Here is a 21,718-nt window from a genome sequence, read left to right as displayed (position 1 = left end):
TGAAAACAAATTTCACTTCCTTCTCTGCTTCCTTCAAATTAAAAGCCTAATTTTTGTTTCTCCATGTCAAGCTTTTATTGTGAAACAGCCAGAGGAAATAGAATTTAGTTTGGCAGCAGGATGTTATCAGTAAACAACAACGATACAAGGAAGTTAGAAATAAACCAAAGTCCAAATGAGAGAACCTCAGTTACACACACACACACACACACACCCACCCACACACACACACACACACACACACACACACACACACACACACACACACACACACACACACACACACACACACACACACACACACACACACACACACACACACACACACACACACACACAGTTTAACAAGCTGGAGTATGAAGAGAGAGTGAAATGAAGAGTTGAGTGTAAATCCTGGTTGTTCAAAGTGTAAACATGATCAGCTGTACTCACCAGTGTTTGCAGAGACTCTGCTGTGTCGTTGACAAAGATTGGATGAAGTTAGTTTAATTTCTTTGAAGAGAAACGGAGACCTTTCTGGACGGCTGCGTGGTCGACACCCTGACAAACTTTAAGTTTTATTTCTTCAGAGTGACGCTGAAGCTCTCCTCCCTCAGCTGTGGCTCGGCCTCTAACTGCAGCTTGTTTCTTCCCTCTGAGTCACAGGGCTGTTGTGAAATACCAGCTTCAATAGACTGATCTGATCTGATCTGAGAAGAGGAAGAGTCTCATTAAAGTCGTCGTATCTTCTTTGTGAATAAGATACTCGAGTTCATTTATTACAGTCACTCTCGTATCAGGAGAGTTTGGTGCTTGTTGTGGCAGCAGAACAGAACTGATCACTTCTTGTTTCTTCATGTTGGGCTCCATCTAGTGGTCGTTGTGTGTCATAGCAGCAGTCAGAGGTCTACATGGAAACCTGTTGTTTCTGCAGCAGTGTAGCAGGAGAGTCCTGTAGGAGTGGTCTGACACCACCAGGCCTGTGTGGTTTCTGGAATTGTTCAGAATTTAATTATTTTCTGTATTTATAAACCCAGCTGACAGACTGTCAGTGATGGAGTTTAGTTTGAAACAATAAGGTCAACATAGAAGAGTAAAGCTTCATTCTTCTTCCTCGTCTTGTTACCTGTGAGAAGAACAAACAGCTCAGATGTCTCGGGATGTAAACCTGAAGTGTTCTTCCTGGTTTTTATTCATGCTCTCACGTGTCTCTAACGTGTCTGAATTGAATTGTTTGATCTTCAGAGCTCTGCAGCGTGTCAGGTCATGATTTGTTTTGTGTGTGTGCAGACGTGAAGAAGCAACAGAAGAAGAAGAAGAAGAAGAAAGGGGAGGAGGAGGAGCGCACCGCTGAGGAGGAAGAAGAGCTGGAGAAACAAAAGGTCAGAGGTCAATGGCTGCAGCTCCACGTGAGTTTATCACATCTGTAAATATCACCTGAAGACAGCATCTCAACGTGTGTGTGTGTGTGTGTGTGTGTGTGTGTGTGTGTGTGTGTGTGTGTGCCGTGTGTGTGTGTGTGTGTGTTTTCTGTGTGTGTGATTGTGTTTTCTGTGTGTGTGTGTGTGTGTGTGTTTTCTGTGTGTGTGTGTGTGTGTTTTCTGTGTGTGTGTGATTGTGTTTTCTGTGTGTGTGTGTGTGTTTTGTGTGTGTGTGTGTGTTTTCTGTGTGTGTGTGTGTGTGTGTGTTTTCTGTGTGTGTGTGTGTGTTTTCTGTGTGTGTGTGTGTGTGTTTTCTGTGTGTGTGTGTGTGTGTGTTTTCTGTGTGTGTGTGTTTTCTGTGTGTGTGTGTGTGTTTTCTGTGTGTGTGTGATTGTGTTTTCTGTGTGTGTGTGTGTTTTCTGTGTGTGTGTTTTCTGTGTGTGTGTGTTTGTTTTCTATGTGTGTGTTTTCTGTGTGTGTGTGTTTTCTGTGTGTGTGTGTGTTTTCTGTGTGTCTGTCTGTCTGTGTTTTCTGTGTGTGTGTGTTTGTTTTCTGTGTGTGTTTTTTCTGTGTGTGTGTGTGTGTTTTCTGTGTGTGTGTGTGTGTGTGTGTGTGTGTGTGTTTTCTGTGTGTGTGTGTGTGTGTGTGTTTTCTGTGTGTGTGTGTGTGTGTGTGTTTTCTGTGTGTGTGTGTGTTTTCTGTGTGTGTGTGTGTGTGTGTGTGTGTGTGTGTGTGTGTGTGTGTGTGTGTGTGTGTGTGTGTGTGTGTGTGTGTGTGTGTGTGTGTGCAGGCGGAGATGGCCCTGCTGATGGAGGACGAGGGCGACGAAGCCAAACACAAACACTTTAATTACGATAAGATCGTGGAGCAGCAGAATCTGAGCCAGAAGAAGAAGAAGCTGCTGAAGAAGAAGGGGGAGGAGCTTCAGCAGGAAGACCAATTCCAGGTGGGTGTGATGATGTCACAGGTCGTGCTGCTCCAGCTGAATGTCCTCCGGTTTCCAGGACTTGACTTTAGCATTCGGCCGCTAAATGTTCAAACTTTTGTTTTGACCACAATCGTCCCGTTTAACGTGTTTTGATCTGATTTCAAAGATGAACAGTCGACCTGAAGAAGAAATAAATATATAGACGTTCATTTCCCTCTCTCGTGGTGTGATGGAGTCAAAGGAAGGCTGTTAGCTCTGTGTTGACTAAATCGTGGTCATGACGATGTTGTAACATTCTCCCTCTCTCTCTGTTTGTGCGTCCAGGTGGATGTGAAGGACCCTCGTTTCCAGGCCATGTTCACCTCCCACCTCTTCAACCTGGACCCCTCCCACCCCAGCTACAAGAAGACCAACGCCACGCAGAGCATCCTGACGGAGAAGCAGCGCCGCAGAGACGAGGAGCAGCGGCGCCTGGAGGACGGGCTCAGAGATCAGGGGGAGGGAGCCGACAGGAAGCAGGTGGCGGGGAAGAAACGGGAAAAGGACCGTGACGCCGCGGCGGCGGTCGACCTCACCTCGAAGAAAGCGATGGACCCGAGTCTGTCCATGCTCGTCAAGTCGATTAAAAGCAAAACGGAGCAGTTTCAGGCTCGCAAGAAACAGAAACTGGTGTAGGTGGAACTCTCAACACAAAAGTGTGCAGACCGGCAGAGACTGGGAGAAGTCCCAGCCTGCAGGAACAGTTTCTCCTGATGAACTCTACTTCCTGTTTGATGTTTTTATACAGAAAGAGACGCCACAAAGTAGAAGAAGGTGCAGGAAAAAGTGAATGGTGCTGCATCACATGCTGTGAGAATGTTTTATTTGGACAGTTTCTTCACACAGAACTCTTAAAGAAGCCCTGCAGTTATTTTCAAACACATGAAGAAGAAGAGAGCGACGCCCTGGACCTCAAGAAACACGTTCACCATCATGACACCGAGGTTTTTACTTTAGTAAATCACTTTTCACATTTCAGCTTTCTTTGGGGGAGATTGTTCCTCCAGCAGCTGTGAGCTGATGTTTCTGTGAGCTGTCAGCATCTTACCCCGTTTCCACGTACTCCAAGAGCGTCGCGGTCGGTCAGCGCCGTGCACGGTCAGCGCCGTGCACTACACCGCAGCTCACCGCCACTTTACTCAATGATCGTGTTTCCACAGCGAGCGCCGCGTTTCAAACACGCTGTGAGTCTGTTTCTGACGGAGCACGCTGCAGGCACGCGTCAAGCTGGACAGGAAGTCAGACGAGGAAACGCACAGAGTGCGCTGTCAATTTCAAAATAAAACACAACATACGGACTCCTGATCGTATTTTCCATCACTCGTAGTCGGAGTAGTTCTCCTGTGAAGGATCCAGTGGGGGCAGAGTGCGCCGCCCGATGGAGCAAAAACCGCGGCGTGCACGGAGTGTGTGTGAATTGGGAGTGACAGAGTGACGCTGTTTCTAAAGTGGTGAAAAGTTTTCTTTCTTTAAATGAATGTTTCTTTGGTAACTCGAGTTCCAATAAAGAGAAGTTTGTGATGTGAAGATGATCTGGCATGAGGATAATTTTATCTGCAGGTCAAATGAAGATGACAACATAACATCTTGTCAATTCTGTGTTTCTGATTGGTCCTTTGGATTCAGCAGAATGCCCTGCAGTCATCACGTCCTGGAGCTGTCAATCAAACCAAGTCTCCACATTCTGCTTCCCTTAAAGCAGGGGTGTCAAAGTCCTATTGGGCCGGGGGCCGGATTTGTTCAAATGAGACCTCAAGTGGGCCGGACTAATTGTGCAGACATCACTATAACTCAACACATGGATATATAGGCTAATGTATGATTAGAAAAAAAGACAAAAAAAGGTACTTGTATAGAAAACTGCATATTAACACATAAAATGTATAAGTACATTAAGCAGAGGGGTTAACTCTGTCATTGTAGTGTGTGTGTGTGTGTGTGTGTGTGTGTGTGTGTGTGTGTGTGTGTGTGTGTGTGTGTGTGTGTGTGTGTGTGTGTGTGTGTGTGTGAAGGTTCATCACAGATTAAACCTGCTCACATGAATCTGTTGTCACAAACACACAGAGTGTCTTTGATGTAAACAGTCATCTTCAGGTATTTTAGTATTAGGCATTATAAAATGATAACATGTTTCCAAACCAACAGACTTGAATTGATCCTTCAGTTGATCACTGCAGTCTGATCAGCTCCGTGTGGAGTTCAACTTCTTTAACTAAGTAAACTCAGTTAAACCACTTTTGATATGAGTCTGGCAGTCCGTTCTTCTCCGTGTCCGCAATATCGTGATCTAACTCTGTCACTGACTTTTTATGCGCCATGAATCTGTGCCATCTCCGTGCAGTAATTCAAGGAAGAATTATAGCTCTGCTCCACAGTTAAACCAGCGGACCTCTGTATGATCGGACAGCCTGTGTGTGATATTGTTTTCAGATAAGAATGAAATGTTCAGTAATAGTTATATTTTTACAGTCTGATTAAAGCTGGTGATAAAGGCACAACAGCAGGCTACTGCATTTAGAAGTGATGTCTGAAACCTTTACGTGATCAACAAGTTCACCTCTGGGTGACCTAAAAATGAACCATCTGTAAATAAAATCAGTTATTATTCATTTTAATTTACTGTTTTTACAATAACCAGAGGTAAAACTAGTCGGGCGATGCATCAGGCTCAACACCGGTGTCCACAAACTACACTGGATGTGAGGAGACGGTCTGGGCCGTTACGCAGGACAGAGAGGATTGTTTTTTATTTGCACGAGCTGCTCTTTGTGGCTCACTCCATAGGAAGCTTTGTTATTATCAGCCAAACTTTTGTTTTACATCAGTCAAGCCAGAAGAAACTGGTAAGAAGAGTGGACAGAACTGAAGACCGTCATGATGAGCGTGCAGTGCAGCGCCCCCTGTGGTTAAGTCTCGTAGCTTTCATACAATTCTGACAACTTGTGAGCAAATAAAACTAAAGAAATATCGCTCCTTTGATCTCTCTTGAAAACCTGCATTCTGTGTCACCTCTCTCAGGTGTTCAGCCTGTTTGCTGATTAGCGTAATGCAGGAGCAGCTCGTGCGCTCAGCCACTCCTCTTTTTTATGATGCTCCCTGCTGAGAAGATAATTCAAGTGCCCCGTTTAATTAATATTCGTATCATGATATCAACCTTTACGTTGCTCATTTTAATACAATTCGGGGAAAATACATATTACAAAAATGTATTTTATAAAAAATCTCAAAATATTTTTCAATACATTTCCTCCTTCTTCCCAAAATGTCTCGCGGGCCGTATGTTTGACATCCCTGCCTTAAAGTGTCTCCAATCACAGGCTGCTGTTTAAGACGTTTTGCTGATTCTTTGTCGGGAGACTCAAAACATCTGCTCCTTCTTCAATACATCGTGACACTGAGCAAAGAGCAGTGTGCGCGATTCTCTCCTCTCACAGCTGAGACGTTTCAAACGGACAAGCTGGTTCCTTCAGCTCCTTCAAAATAAAAGCTTTTATTGTGATGCAGCATCTTTAAGAAGCTCCGGTACGTTTGTTTGTTTATCAGAGAAGAAGCTCCAAACTATTCACATTCTGAGCCACGGAGAGAAAATGACAAACTATTGAACCAATCAGATTTTTACAAAGGCTTGTTTGGGACAGGCGGGCACAATCTGCACGTCGGGTTGTCGCCACGATTGAAGATTGTTAAACATCGATTTGATTGTAGTGTAGTTTCAACACCATGGCAACAGAAACAGAGTAATGGATAACTTCCTGTTTTTAATCGGCTAAACTCGCAGACTGAGTCATGCACACGTCTCGGTAACGTGACTGATTTGTGTAATTTAGACTGTGCTGTCTCTCTGGGTTAAAAATATAATGAATAAATATCATTCAATGAAAGAAGATTTTCATGATCTCATTACTGGGAGAACTGGGAGTCCGTGGACACTGTTTGCTGAAGACAGTCAGGGGGGCATGAGGCAGCTGAAGCCGGTCAGAGTCTCTCCCCTCATTAAAAATGAGAGAGTAAGTGAAGGTAGAGCGACAGCGCACGAGCAGGGGGGTCTCACTTTAGCTCCGCCTCCCCCGCCCCGACCCCTTTCTGTGGGAAGAAGCTGTTACAGAACCTGGAAGTTCTGCTTCGGAGGCTGCGGAACCTCTTTCCAGAGTCCAGCAGCGAAAACAGTCCTTGGTGGGGGTGGGAGGTGTCTCTGCTGATTTTCTGAGCCCTGGTCAGACAGCGGATCTTTGCGATCTCCTGGATGGGAGGAAGTGGAGTCTTAATGATCTTTTCCGCCGTCCTCACCACTCTCTGCAGGGACTTCCAGTCGGAGGCACTGCAGGCTTCCGGACCAGACAGAGATGCAGTTTGTTATGATGCTCTCTATAGTGCCTCTGTAGAAGGTGGTGAGAATAGGAGGAGGGAGGTGTGCTCTCTTCATCCGACACAGAAAGTGCATGCGCTGCTGCGCTTTTTTCACAAGAGCGCCGGTGTGAAGGGACCAGGTCAGAGTGTCTGTTATCTGCACCCCCAGGAACTTTGTGCTGCTAACTCTCTCCACTGCTGTGCCATTGATGAGGAGTGGTGTGTGGCTGGGCTGGCGCCTCCTGAAGTCGACGATGATCTCTTTGGTTTTATCAACGTTCAGGGTCAGGTTGTTGGTTCTGCACCAGTCAACCAGATGTTTCACCTCCTCTCTGTAGTCCATGTCGTTGTTGTCACGGATGAGGCCCACTACTGTTGTGTCGTCTGCAAACTTCACGATGTGGTTAGTAGTGGACCTGGCGCAGCAGTCATGGGTCATCAGGGTGAACAGCAGCGGACTCAGGACGCAGCCCTGAGGGGAGCCGGTGCTCAGGGAGATGACACTGGAGGTGTTGTTGCCCACCCGCACAGACTGGGGTCTGTTTGTGAGGAAGTCAAGCAGCCAGTTACATAGGGGGGTGCTGAAACCAAGGGGGGCCAGTTTGCTCACCAGATGCTGCGGGATGATTGTATTGAACGCTGAGCTGAAGTCCAGAAACAACATCCGCACATGTGTGTCCTTCTCTTCCAGATGTTGTAAGCCCAGGTGGAGTGCAGAGGAGATGGCATCCTCTGTGGAGCGGTTTGGGCGGTAAGCAAACTGGTACGGGTCGAATGTGGGGGGAAGTCTGGAGACAATGTGGTCCTTTACCAGCCTCTCAAAGCACTTCATCATGATGGGGGTTAGTGCTACAGGGCGGTAATCATTGAGCGAGGAGATTGTGGATTTTTTAGGAACTGGTATGATTGTAGCAGTCTTTAAACATGATGGTACCACAGCCTGGATCAGCGAGGTGTTGAAGATGTCTGTGAGAACCCCAGCCAGCTGGTCAGCACATTCCTTAAGCACCCGTCCCGGTATGTCGTCAGGGCCCGCTGCTTTCTGGGTGTTCACTCTCCTCAGGGTTCTCCGGACATCAGCTGCGTCCAGGCTGATTGGCTGCTCATCGGAGTGAGGAATAGATTTCCTCGCTGGAGTGGTGTTGAGTGCCTCAAACCTTGCAAAGTAGTTGTTGAGGTCGTTGAGGTCGTTGATGTTGTTGTCACAGGGGGGATGAGTAGCTTTATAGTCTGTGATGACTTGGATGCCCTGCCACATTCGTCTGGTGTTCGTGGGGTCCTCGAAGAAGTCCTGCACTTTCTGACTGTGAGCACGCTTTGCAACCTTTATGGCACGGTTCAGGTTGGCTCTGGCTGTTTTTAGTGCCACCATGTCGCCAGATTTAAAAGCGTCGTTCCGGGCTTTCAGCATTGCACGTACCTCACTAGTCATCCAGGGTTTCTCGTTGGCCCGTGTGGAGATGTTCTTGATCACACTAACATCCTCCATGCACTTCTGAATGTATGCAGACACAGACTCGGCATACTCCTCCACACACGTCTGGTGATTGTCCGTAGCAGCCGCCTTGAACATGTCCCAGTCCGTGCATTCAAAGCAGTCCTGTAATGCTTCCATAGCTCCCTCAGGCCAGGCCCTCACCTGCTTCACTGTGGGTTTTTTCTTGATCAGCAGGGGCTTGTATGCTGGAATTAGCATCACAGAGAGATGGTCTGAGGAGCCAAGGTGGGGGCGGGGTGCAGCCTTGAATGCCTTCTTGATGTTGCTGTAGGCCAGGTCCAGCATGCTCCCACCCCTGGTTGCAAAATCCACATATTGGTGGAAATGAGGAAAAACAGTTTTCATATTGGCCTGATTAAAGTCCCCTGCCACAATGAAAACTCCCTCTGATGTGTAGATTGCAGTTCACTGATGGAGCGGTATAAAACATTCAGGGCTTCTCTGGTGTTTGCACTGGGAGGAATGTACACTGCTGTGAAGATCATAACAGTGAATTCCCGGGGTAAATAAAAAGGCCTGCATTTTATAGTCAGTAGTTCTACATCAGGAGAGCAGTGACTTGAGACTATCTCACCGTTGTTGCACCAGTTGTTGTTGGTGTATATGCAAACACCGCCACCTCGGGATTTACCAGTGAGAGAGCTGCTCCTATCCGACCGAAATAATGTTAGCCCCTCTATGCTAACTGCCTCATCTGGAACGGATGGTTTCAGCCACGTTTCTGTGAGAAATATGACGCAGCAGTCTCTCATCTCCCGTTTTGCAGTTAAATCCAGCTTCAGGTAGTCCAGTTTGTTCTCCAGGGAGCGGACATTAGAAAGCATGATGGAAGGAAGCGGCGTTCTGTGCGGGTTAGCTTTTAGCTTGGTTGTTAGCCCCGCTCGGCATCCCCGTTTCTGCTTCCGGTCACACCGCTTCCGTCTCCTCCGCTGGCGGACACCGCTGGTACGAGGCTCCGCTGCTTCACAGGCCGCTGGATGTAGCCGGCGTAGTATTCCGAGGCTACGTAGAAGGTCCAGAGTAGTCGCATCTACCGGACTGAAACTGTTTGATTTACCTAAAACTAAAATTGCCTGGCGGTCGTATATTACTTTAGAGTAACTTCGCTGCAGGTTTACTGTGAAATTATCAGAACTGACTGGGTTATTTGCCATTATATTCCTGTTGCTATCACGAGCCACTGCAGCCGCAGCCGAGCAGGGCGCCGCCATCTTGGATCTTGGATCCAAGAACATAAACAATAACCTTTTTATCATTTATAAATGACTAAATTATGCCTTTAAAACAATTTTAAACGTTATGAATTTACATGAAATTACTGTTATTAGATTTTAATCATTTTTAACTAGATATTTAGTATTAATCAATAATTTGCATATTGGCTCTTACATTACCCGGCCCCTAATTGGTTAGGCAGGCGGACTAAACAATTACAAATTAAAACATTAAGAGCCAAATAAATCAAATGTCCATGAAATGTCCAATTTAAAGTTATTCCCTGTGCTTCTTCCTTTTTTTTTTTTTTTTTTCTCAAATCTTCTCGTTTGACGCCGCTTCTTCTAACAAGCACAGTTTAGTAACAGGTCTTTCCAAGAGGCTGGTCTTGGTTTTTATCTTCACCCTACGAACTGCTCCGCTGGAGTCGGGTAAGGTCTCTACCACTCTGCCCATCAGCCAGGAGTTGCGAGGTGATGAACTGTCCACCAACAACACAACATCTCCGACTATGAAGTTTCTTCATAGTTTTGACCACCTCTGTCGTTCCTGGAGGAGTGGGAGGCACTCGCAGGTCCATCTGGTCCAAAACAAGTCCGCTAAATATTGGACTTGCTTCCAGCATTTTTGCTGAAAATGCCTGGAGGCATGATAGGTTGTGACTTCAACAACAACAAATGATTGAGTGTCAGAGGCTCAAGGTCATTCACGTCATCTGAGATACTTGTGAGTGGCCTGCCGTTGATGATGCTCTCAACCTCACACATTATTGTCTGAAGACAATCATCATTCACAGCTTGTTCTTTCAACAGAGAATTGAAGATTATTCGCACAGTTCGAATCTGTCTTTCCCAAATCCCGCCCTGGTGGGAAGCTGCTGGGCTGTTGAATATCCACTGTATCCCCTTTGGTTGCAAGAGCCTTTCAATTTTGTCATGATCAAAGAGTTGAATTGCTTCCCTCATCTCCCTTTCAGCATTGATGCAGGAGTCGGTATCAAGGCTGTCTGCAACTTCGATGTGCACGGCTCTAAGGGTAAGGCAGGTGAACAATACGTCATATCTCTTGACTGTACTCCGGCCCCGCTTAACATCAAAAGGCCCGAAATAATCAACGCCGGTGTTCGTAAAGGGAGGTTTGTCAGGCAAGAGGCGATCTTCAGGCAAGTTCGCCATCTTTTGCTCTCCAACTCTTCCGCTGATCCTGCGACATACTGCACACTTGTTGATTATTGTTCGGACAGCAGAATTGGCTTGTGGGATCCAATACTTGCTTCTTAATTGTGCCATGACATAACTGCGTCCGTAGTGTCCTGTTCTTTGGTGTATGTCTCTCAAGATCAATGTGGCAGCTCTACAATGCTTAGAGAGTATCCCTGGATGCTTGGCATTCTCTGGCATGGCCGATTTGTTGAGTCTTCCGCCAACTCTCAATGTGCCATCTTGCAGAATCGGATCCAGTTTGAACAGCTGACTGTTTCGACTGACTTGTTTTCCTTTTTGCAGAGCTTTGATTTCTTCACTGTACTGCTGTCTTTGGCTGAACTGGATTATTGCGGATTCTGCAGTGTCCAAATCTTCTAAGGTAAGCGGTTTCTTTCCTTTTGTTGTTTTGTATTTTTCCATGTGCCTTTCTAACTTTGATCTTTGCTTTTCAGGGTCCTTTTCGGTTTGATTGACTGTTCTCGAGAACTCCTTTCTTTCATCTTTCAGTTGGCGCAAGGTTTCCTTCAGCTTTAGAATCCAGGCCACTGACCTTTTAAGTTTATGCCAGTCCGAGTAGTAGTTGATCAACTGGTTCATTGGTTCCACGTTATCTTCGATTTTGATGGTGTTGACTATAACCGGGTTCTTGACCTCTGGGTCATCTTAAAGGCTTTCCTTCCTTTGCACGGGTTGCTTGGGCCAATCACGTTCATTTTGCAACAGGAAGTTCGGTCCATTAATCCATGTTCCCTTTTGTATCAAACTCTTGGCCTTCAGACCCCTGCTGGCTTGATCTGCAGGATTTTCTGCTGATCCGACGTAGCTCCACTGAGATGGTTTGGTGGCTTCGCGGATCAGTGTAACTCTGTTCGCAACAAAAGTTTTGAATTGAGCTGTTTCATTGTCAATATACCTGAGTACGGTAGTGCTGTCTGTCCAGAAGATAGATGGTTGAAGTGGAACTTGAAGTTCTTGACGTAACATCTTGTCCATCTTCACTGCCATGACTGCCGCAGTCAATTCAAGCCGGGGTATTGTAACTTGCTTGAGTGGGACGACTCTTGATTTTCCCATCAGGAAAGAACAATGTTTCTTGCCTTGTTTGTTTTCTAGCAGCAGATAAGTCACAGTGCCATATGCGTACTCTGAGGCATCCGAGAAATGATGTAACTGCGCTGTGGCAGCGCATCCGAAGTCTGTGGGTTTTAAACATCTGCTCACGTGGAAGTCAGCAAGATGAGTAATGTCTTCTTTCCATCTTTTCCACTCTTCAGCATGTTTTTCACCAATGTTCTCATCCCAACCATGCTGCTCCTTACAAAGCTCTTTCAGCAGAAGTTTGGCTGGCAGGATGACTGGAGCCAAAAAGCTGAGGGGGTCGTAGATAGAATTGACGACGGATAAAATGCCCCTCCTCGTCAACGGCCTGTCTTGCAGCTTCATGCTGTAAGTGAAGGTATCCGTTTCTGTATCCCACTGTATGCCAAGAGTCCTCTCGACTGGTAGAGCTTCATGGCTTAGATCCAAATCTTTTACTCCACTAGCTCTGTGTACTTCTGGAATGAACATCAACACCTTTCAGCTATGACTCATCCACTTCACCAGATTGAAACCTCCTCTGGCACACAAGGTACGGCGATCACTTGCCAATGTCACTGCATCGTCTTCTGTAGCTACGCTCTTCAAACAGTTGTCCACGTAAAAGTTGCGCAGGACTGTTTGGACAGCTTCTGGGGAGGCAGTAGCTCTATGGTCCTCAGCGGTTCTTCGAAGGGCATACGAAGCAATGCTTGGCGATGAAGTGGCCCCAAATAGGTGCACTGCCATCCTAAATTCCTTCATTGGCCCATTCAAGTTGCCGTTGGGCCACCAAAGAAAGCGGAGGAGATCTGCGTCTTTTTCTGGCACCTTAACTTGATAAAACATCGACTCGATGTCTGCCATTATGGCTATTGACTCCTCACGAAATCTTAAGAGGACACCAACCAACGTATTGGTCAGGTCGGGTCCTTGTAGTAACTCACAGTTCAAAGACCGGCCCTGATACGAGGCTGTGCAGTCAAAGACCACTCGTAGTTTTCTTTTCTTAGGGTGATACACCCCATGGTGCGGTATGTAGAACACCCTGTTGTCGTCACAATTCAGCTGGTGTGCTGGAACTTGGACAGCATAGCCTTTGCTTATGATAGTATCCATGAACTCTTTGCACTCTTCAAAGAACTCTTCTTGAGCTTTCTGTGCAAACTGGCTATGCGCTGCTCCGCCACACAGCGGTTATTAGGCATCTGGAGCTTCACGTTCCTGAGCGGCAATCCAATGCTGTAATGTCCGTTTTCCAGCATTGCTGTTTTCTGCATAGACTGCATGAACTGTTTGTCTTCTTGCGACAACTCTTCTTTGTTGTCGTAGTTGCGCTCTGGGAAATCAGTGTTGTACTGTTGGACAAGTAACTTCTCAACTTCCATCACTGAGATCCTGTTCACTGAACACTGAGGCGGTTTGTTCTCTGTGTCCTCCAGTTCCTTTCTCATGGGACCATTCACGACCCATCCAATGGCCGTCTTAACAGCATAAGGGCCTCCATCTTGACTGTTAATGATGCACCATGGCTCCATAGCCTTTGGACAGTTTGCTCCAATAAGTAGGCCTACATCTGCTTCTAATTCTGGCAAACGCACTTCGCTGAGATAAGGCCACTGTTGAATATCTGACTGCCTGGGTATATTTTCGGCGTGAACTGGTATGTTGCTGTGAGTGTACACTTTTGGTAGCTCAATATGTTTGGTGTCTTCCAGGCCGCACACTTCCAGGTCCGATATCACATAGCTATTTATTAGCTTCTGTTCTCCAGGTTTGTCCTAACTCATTGTGCTGAGAAGTAATTGTGTTGGTTTCCCTTTAGTGTTCAGTTTCTTTTGCAGGTCTCCTGTGCAGAACGTTGCTGTGCTTCCCGGGTCCATGAAGGCGTACGTTTCAACATACTTGTCGCTCTTTTTTGATTTAAGTGTACTATCGACAGCACACATTCAGCTTTTCCGGCCCCCGTTAGGCTACAAGACTCTTGCGTGACAGAAACTTGAGCACACGATAATTTGTTTCCGTGAGCACCTTCATTCTTCTCAGGTGAGACAGAATCTTCTCTTTTTTCCATGTGTAAAATGTCTGGATGACTTAACCCACATACTTCACACTCCATTCGTCTTTTGCAGAACTTGCTGAGATGGCCAGGGGTTAAGCAGCCAAAACACAAGCCATTTGACTTCAAGAACTCAACACGTTCTTTGTGTGGCTGATTTTTATATTTTGTTGCATGAAGTTAGAATGTGAAACTGCTGACAGTACAAACATGGCTTCTCAAAGGCAATCCTGGTTTTGCTTGAATTACCTGACATCACATATGTTTCTTGAGGTCTTTTATTTTGGAAAATGTTGGTAGCGAAACTGCTTCCACGGACCTCTCTCTTAGGAGGATGCCTTTCCTTTTGTTCGATCTTTCCAATTATGGTTGGGCGGCTGTCTGGTATAATACCAAACAGTGGATCGATCATTATTTTAGCTTGGCGGTCTATGTAGTTCACCAAATCAGCAAACTTTGCTCTTCTGCCTTTTCGCTGTTTGACATCGTAAGCTTCAGCACGCCAAAGTTCTTTCATTTTGAAGGGTAGTTTGGATACCACCTTCCGTAAGTTGGTAGGGTTGTCCATCTCTTCTAGAAATTCTATGTCTTCCATAGTGTTGCGACATCCAACCAAAAACATTGCATAAGCATTTAATGCCTTTCCATCATCAGATTTGATCTGCGGCCATTTCAGTGCTTTATCAATGTACACGCTGGCGATCTGTAGTTCATCCCCATAGTGATCATGAAGCAGTTGCTTCACTTTATAGTAGCCTTTGCTAGGTGGCATATGAGCACAGCTGCGAACTAGCTCTTGTAAACTGTTCCAAAAAGTACAATTTGTCCTGATCATTGTCTGTCTTTCATTCTATTGAGTGGTCAAACGATCTAATGAAAGATTTGTATTGCAATGTGTTGCCCTTGAAGACAGTAATGTCCTTTGTTGCTAGCTGGGATTGCTTTTGTTGCTTTACCAGAAGCTCAGTGATAACATTCTGATTTTGCATCACTTTTAGCATCTCGTCACCTCTGTTGGCCTGAGCGTTGCTAATCTTGTTGAGCCACTTTTGGTACTTGAGAGTGCAACATTTGCAATTGAGCATGAAAGCCTGGATCAACTGGCTGAGGAAGCGATACACTGGTTTCTTCCTGCTTCATGCCCCCACCTCTTAGCTTTTGTACTAGTGCGTGACTACTGTAACCACGGCTACTGGAACCATCCTCTGATCTTTCATATTCTTTGAGCACTTTTAATTTTGCACTGCTTTCTGCTAATGCGGTTTCCAACTCAAGTTCTTCTTTTGCGCTTTTGATTCTGGCCATTTCAAACTCAAGCTGCTGCCTTTTCTTCTGTGCCGCAGCACGTTCAAGCAGAGCTGCATGTTCCACCTCTTGTCTAACACGTGTCGAGGACACCTGTGATATGGCTGTTCTGCGACTTACTTGAGATCCATATTGACGATTGTGTCCAACATTGCTGACACCTACTTGTGAAATACTGTCACTTGCTTTAACAGCATCTTGCGGGTCAATTTCCGCATCATCCTCTTTTTGAAAAGAGCGTTCATGCACAGCGGCGATCCATGTTTTAGTAGCTTTTATGAATTCTTTGATGGATGCCATTTTGGGTTCAAACCATTGTTCCTGATCAAATGTTTTTTCATCTTCAGACAAAAGGCTTGCAACTTCATTGTTGAGGCAACTAAACTTGTCTACAGCGAGTGAAAAATCATTTTCCATCACATCTTTAACACCTTGTAAACTCTGAGCATCACTCATCATTTTGTCCACTTCATTTCTTTTACTTGTGAGAGCTCCTAATTTTCTTCTTCTTAATGCTATATTTTTTTTGCAATTTCTCCTCTAAGGCTTTCTCTGTCAACCTGCGTGTCCGTCCTGAATCCATTGTATCCTCAAGACATCCAAACTCTTTTTCCTTTTCATCAATCATCTTAATATTGCAGAGTAAGGCTCTAGTTGAATGCAAAGGTTTAAAAGCACTTAACCTTTAAGGCACTTTTTCTTCATAAAACGAGTGCAAACAACTTCTTAAATAAGGCCAAAATCCACATTGACTGTTTCAAGGCTTAAAATACGAGCTGACACGGAGAATCTACAACTTGAATTATTTCCTGCAATCCTCCTTTAATTTCGGCACGGGCTTCAATTATCTTCCTGCGTCGGCTATACATCCTTCCATGGAAATGCACGAGGGTAGTATTTAGGTTTCACGTTACCTTTTCTTGGAGAGTACTTTAAAGGATAACCCGTTTCTGCTGGCTTCATTAGGTGAGCTCTCTTTTGTTATCTCCCCTTCTCCCGAGCGGACAGCTGCGCTCTCCCCGCGCCCGGGCACGTTCCAGCTTATTGATCCTTTAAGCTAGTTTTTTGACAAAATGTAGTGGCACTCCGTCTCTTTCTTCGTCCTCTGTACCACTTTTTGGAGTCAACTCACAGTATTTGCAACGCGAGCGAAAAGACAGGACAGCTTTCCTTCTTTTTAAAAGGTTTACTGAAAAAACTTCAAAATAAAATACAGATTTAACAAACGGTCTAACGCATGGTCAAAAAACTGTGTAGCTTCCATCAATATTGGACTCCAAACTGCTTACGTCACATCCGTCACAACTTTAACTACGCAGTGCTGTCATAACAAACATCCAAGAACATAAACAATAACCTTTTTATCATTTATAAATGACTAAATTATGCCTTTAAAACAATTTTAAACGTTATGAATTTACATGAAATTACTGTTATTAGATTTTAATCATTTTTAACTCGATATTTAGTATTAATCAATAATTTGCATATTGGCTCTTACACTCTTGTATAACATTTGTCGTTCTTGTGCATGAGTAACGTTAGCATCACGAATGGTTCCATTTGAGCATCTTTCCAATACACTTAATTATTCTGCTTTGTAGGCAAATTAATATTTCAACACATTCAGCCGTGAGTTGTGATCGCATTAAATACTCTACTCACCAAAATATATGTACGGCTTAGTGCTTTACAAAGACGAGCAGCTCTAAGTGACCAGGGCTGAGTCGTGTGCTCAGTCTATTCACAACAAGTCCAGCTGCAGAAAACACTTTCTCTGCTGACCACTTACATTTCTCCTCACTTTTCACAGCACCTCTTCTTCCTTTAGTAGTGTTAACAGCAGTTTTTCTGAGTTGTAAATGTGACGGGCGCCCTCTTTTGGTATGAATTGGTATTACATGTGACCACCGGTTAAACTGTAAACAGATCGTCAGTGAATACATTTCTAATCGGTTAAATTCTTAACGGCGATTAATCGATAGATGATTAATCATTAACATCCCGAGTTCAGAACAATGACCTTCTGTGTGTTTGTTGTTGTGTTTATAACGGTTTTATACCTCATACATCGTGTTATCTGTCGATGTCACTCCTGATTCTGTACTTACCGTGGGAACTCCTTGGTCTGGTGACTCCAGCTGTCCGGCGGTGCTGCACCGTGCTGCGCTCTGAGAACTCAGCCTGTGGGTGTTGACGGATGAGGGAGCGGACACACAAAGCACACGTATCTGGTGGACGTTCTGGGTCATACGTGTCAATCAGTACTTACTCAGTACTTACTCAGACCTCGTCTTCAACAACAAGTTTATTTGGAAGTTTTTGTTTCAAAATCACATATTTACAGATTTCTTTGACTTTTTATCAACACTATCATACGTACAGCAGAACTCAGTCAAAGAGACACCAAAGACATTTCAGACAAATATAAACTTATTGAATTAATGTCTTCTACAGTCTTTTCCTCTCGATCTGAAGTTGGAAGTCAGTGAAGTTTAAAGGGTTAAAATAAACGTTATCACATAAATGATGCGTCTCAATGATGAGCTGATCAATCAAATCAGTTTGCTACCTGCTGTGTTTACGAGGACAAACCTCTGAACTATAAAGTCAATCAACAAACACGATGATGTGATTCTGTCAAATATGTCAAATATACCGTGATGTCACTAAATAGGATGGTTTGTACTCGGATGAGAATCAATACATGAAGTATTTGATTATTTCACACTGACAGGAGAGATGATCAGAGGTGCAGAGTTTTTACCTCCATAATTCAGACTAGGACTGAAGTAAGGGAAGAGTTTCTCAGTGAAGGAGCAGTCTGTAAAGGAGTAGATCAGAGCTGCAGAGTCCACATCATAAAAGGAGACCAGACCCTCCTCATAATCCACAAACACCCCCACCTTCTCAGGACGACACTTCAGAGAGCGAATAATCCGCTGGTCATCAAGAGCTTTATATTCATTTCCATTTCTCAACCATATACTCCAGAAACCTTTCTCAGGACTCGCTGTGATTTTTCCCTTCCTGTTGATGGACTCTCTGACCACTCCTAAATCCCAATCAGTCTTTCCTTTAACCTGAACCTCAAAGTAAAATCTGCCTGAAGAGAAACTCTGCTTTCCTAAAACATTAACGCAAGGAAAGAAACTCTCTGGGTTGTCTGGTAGATTCTTCCTCACATCACCATGATGAACTTGTTTCCCATCTTCAGACAGGATGAGATTAGGATGTGTTGTATCAGGATCAAGAGTTACATCCACAGCATACTGCTGGACTCTCTTCAGCTCAGCTTGAACCAACTTCTTCATCTCTTCACTGAGAGTCTCCTCCAGCTGAGCCACAGCTTTCCTCACAGTCTCCTCATAAAGTGGTTGACAGACATTAACCTCTGTCCAGTCTTTGGTGGGTGGAGCAGAGTTAACAGACTGGACTCTCTGGATTAGATGGAGGTGGTCTTCAGAGTGTGAGAGCTGCTGCACATCAGTGCTCCTCTTCATCAGCTCACAGATTTCCTGCTCCAGCTCTTTGATAAAAGCTTCGGCCTGTTTCTCTGTTGTTTTCAGCTTCTTGTCGATCGTGTTGATGAACTCGGCCTGGCCTCTCTCAACAGACTCCTTCAGAGCGGTGAAGACTCGAACACCTTCTGCCATCTCTCTGTCTGCATCGTCCTTACTGAGGTCCACTGAGTGTTTGATCTCTTGAATCTTCAGTCGTCTTTTCTGGATCATCTTCTGAATTTCAGCCTCTGTCTCCTCCAGCTCTGCCTTCTTTTCTTCATATTCTTCTTTCAGAGGAACAAACTCGTGTGTCTTGTGGTCTAAAACAGAGCAGAGCGTGCAGACACAGGTCTGATCAGTCTTACAGAACAGCTCCAGAGGTTTATCGTGCTTCGTACACATCCTGTCCTCCAGGTTCTCCACAGGGTCGATCAGCTGGTGTCTTTTCAGACGTGAAGCTGTCAGATGAGGCTCCAGGTGAGTCTCACAGTAGGAGACCAGACAGTCTAAGCAGGACTTCAGGGCCTTCAGTTTGGGTCCAGTGCAGGCGTCACAGAGAACTTCTACTGGTTTGGACTCTTGAAGCTCTGAGCTGCTGCTGGCTTCCTGCTGAGCTTTGTCTCTGAACTGACCAACCATCTCAGAGATGAAAGTGTTGACCCTCAGTTTAGGTCTATTGGTAAAAGCTTCCTTACACATTGGACAGCTGTACTGGTCGCTGGTGTTCCAGTGTTCAGTGATGCAGTTTTTGCAGAAGTTGTGTCCACATGATGTGCTAACAGGATCATTGAACACATCCAGACAGATGGAGCAGAGAAACTGATCCTCAGATCGATGATACTTTGCAGCAGCCATATCTACACAGAGTGAAAGAAAGAAAGAATACAATTTAATTGATATTAGACTCTTATCTTTGTTAAAAATCTGAAAGTAAAGCGTGTAAAGATTTACCAATCTGAATGGGTTACTGATTTTAATGTTAAAGATGGAAGCCCCATGGAGCCCTGGAGCGATGGATCATTTTGTCTTATTCTCTTATAAGAATAATAATAAACTTAAAGACAAATTTAGAATCATATATTTTCCTTCCGTTTTTTCTCAGTGCCATAAAGCACAAAAGTGACTTTGGATTAAATTATCATTTTCTTATTATCTTTGGAGGGATTTGTGATTCTGTGACAACTGATATCTTGTAAGATAATCAGAAAAATGATACATCACGATATCTGATTAATCTCTTAACTTCTTTACACAACTGTCTAACATTATCCCACTGTCTTCTCCTCGTTTTCCTTCCATCCTGATGTCTGCTCCTTCTTCTTATTACTAATACTATCCTTAAGGGCTGTCAAATGATAATTCTTTTTAGAATTTCAATAGTTAATCGCTATTAATCTCAGTTTTAATTGCATGGTTAAAATTACATTATTTTGCTTTTAGAAATAAAAAGTTTTAGGTTTTTACTTTTTTATTAAAGGGATACTTCTCCCATTTGCATTAAGCTTTGTATCATTAGAAACCTGGTAGTATTTTTGAATGCTCGTGCATCCCCCCCTCATTTTCCCCTGAGACGCGAAAGCTCTGTATTTCTAAGTCTGAAAAAGAGCCTCTGATGACGCAAAAATCGTCATTTTGCGTCATCAGATGCTCCTTTGGTTAGAGGGGGTGAAACTACATCGCTAGTTCCTCATGTTTTCAACCTGCCCATGGTGGGGGGGATCTGAAATTCAAACATTCAAAGATGCAGCAGTGTGACTAGAGGGAGACACTGAGGACGACTGTACAGTGAGCCTAAAGAGACAAAATAGTAAGAGATTAATGGTAATTAAGTAGTTATTGCTGACAGCACGTCTATGGACCATTTAAATAACAGAGATTGTGAGAAAGCTGTAGCTTTCCTGCTTAACTACGCTGGCTCTTATTGTGTAGAACTCGCTGCAGGTAATCGGTAAGAACCACACGTTTTTAATTCCACTCTGTTTATTCGTAACCACCACCACCACAGCCGCATAAATCCTATTCTCTGATAAATCACTGGTTCTGCATAAAGTATACACAAAACAGGTAAGTATAAACAGACTTCTTCACTAACAGATACAGTTCACAGCAAAGACATTGTATGACAGGCTTCTGAGCATATGAAAATAGCTTATTCATTTACATCAGTAAGGCAGCACTGCCCTCTACTGGACATAATTCACAGTGACTACCTATCTTAATGCCATGTGCATGTCCTGCTAATTAACGAACAGATATGGCTACAATGCCGCCATTCAGCATATCTCCTTATCAAAAACGTCACCTAATAATCAATAACTGAACTACAGTATATTGCCACAGTCACACAGAACACATGTATTCTCATCTTTGACGAAGATTATACAGTTAGCTGCTAATATATAACCAGTGAGCCAAAACAAACCTGTGCTCCATTAGCTTAACAGGCAAAATATATATAAAGTATTGGCAAATACTCTAGCAAAGATAAAACATATATTCTCAACCCTTTAACTCACTTGTGCTAGACGCACTTCACATCAGATGACAATTGGGAAGGATTAACATCTAGAAGAACTTCACAACGTGTTGAGACGTGTTGAGCGTCTGGCCACAATCAGGGCAAAAGTGAAAGTGAAAGCTAAAGAGTAAAAACACTGGCAAAGACGTCAACCAGAGGGTGACTTTTCACAGCCGCCCCCTGATTTCAAGGGGAAATCAGAACTATATAAAAGAAAAGGCCTTCTGGTTTTTTAGAAACTACACTACTGAAGTCAATGGCAGCTAACAGACCAAAGGCAACCATAAATCCAGGATTCTGATGATTAATCCGGCAGGGCAGGGAGTTGAATAATCCGAGCCACTGGGCGCGTGTAGATCATGTTGCCCACCGTCACGTCAGCAGACCTCACTCGACCATCAAGTCCGGGGAAGATGTTGGTGATCTTTCCTACTGGCCACAGTGAGCGAGGGGACTGTGGATCCATGATCATCACAGCCTTGCCAATATGTAGGTTTGGTGCATCTGCATGCCATTTTTGTCGTGCCTGGAGATTAGGAAGGTAGAATTTAATGAAATTCCTCCAAAAATGGCCAGCAAGGACCTGACTATGACGCCAGCGTCTCCTGCCCAGAAGCTCCGATT

The 21,718-nt window shown here is 44.5% G+C and overlaps 2 protein-coding genes across 2 annotated transcripts; one reads left to right on the top strand and one right to left on the bottom strand.

Annotated features, from left to right (window-relative positions):
• Window positions 1–2,159: 2,159 nt before the first annotated feature.
• On the top strand, window positions 2,160–3,495 carry LOC136180488 (ESF1 homolog). Its single transcript, XM_065960394.1, has one exon. It carries the CDS (start codon window positions 2,683–2,685, stop codon window positions 3,001–3,003), a length of 321 nt encoding a protein of 106 aa, XP_065816466.1. The 5' UTR covers window positions 2,160–2,682; the 3' UTR covers window positions 3,004–3,495.
• A 13,868-nt stretch (window positions 3,496–17,363) lies between these two features.
• On the bottom strand, window positions 17,364–19,464 carry LOC136179975 (E3 ubiquitin-protein ligase TRIM39-like). The gene has a single exon (XM_065958940.1). It carries the CDS (start codon window positions 19,429–19,431, stop codon window positions 17,794–17,796), a length of 1,638 nt encoding a protein of 545 aa, XP_065815012.1. The 5' UTR covers window positions 19,432–19,464; the 3' UTR covers window positions 17,364–17,793.
• Between the last annotated feature and the right edge of the window lie 2,254 nt (window positions 19,465–21,718).

This window comes from Labrus bergylta, chromosome 1 (genome assembly GCF_963930695.1).
Source record: "Labrus bergylta chromosome 1, fLabBer1.1, whole genome shotgun sequence".
Taxonomy (NCBI): domain Eukaryota; kingdom Metazoa; phylum Chordata; class Actinopteri; order Labriformes; family Labridae; genus Labrus; species Labrus bergylta.
Note: the sequence above shows the minus strand (reverse complement) of the source record. Positions and strands in the feature narration are given on the sequence as shown.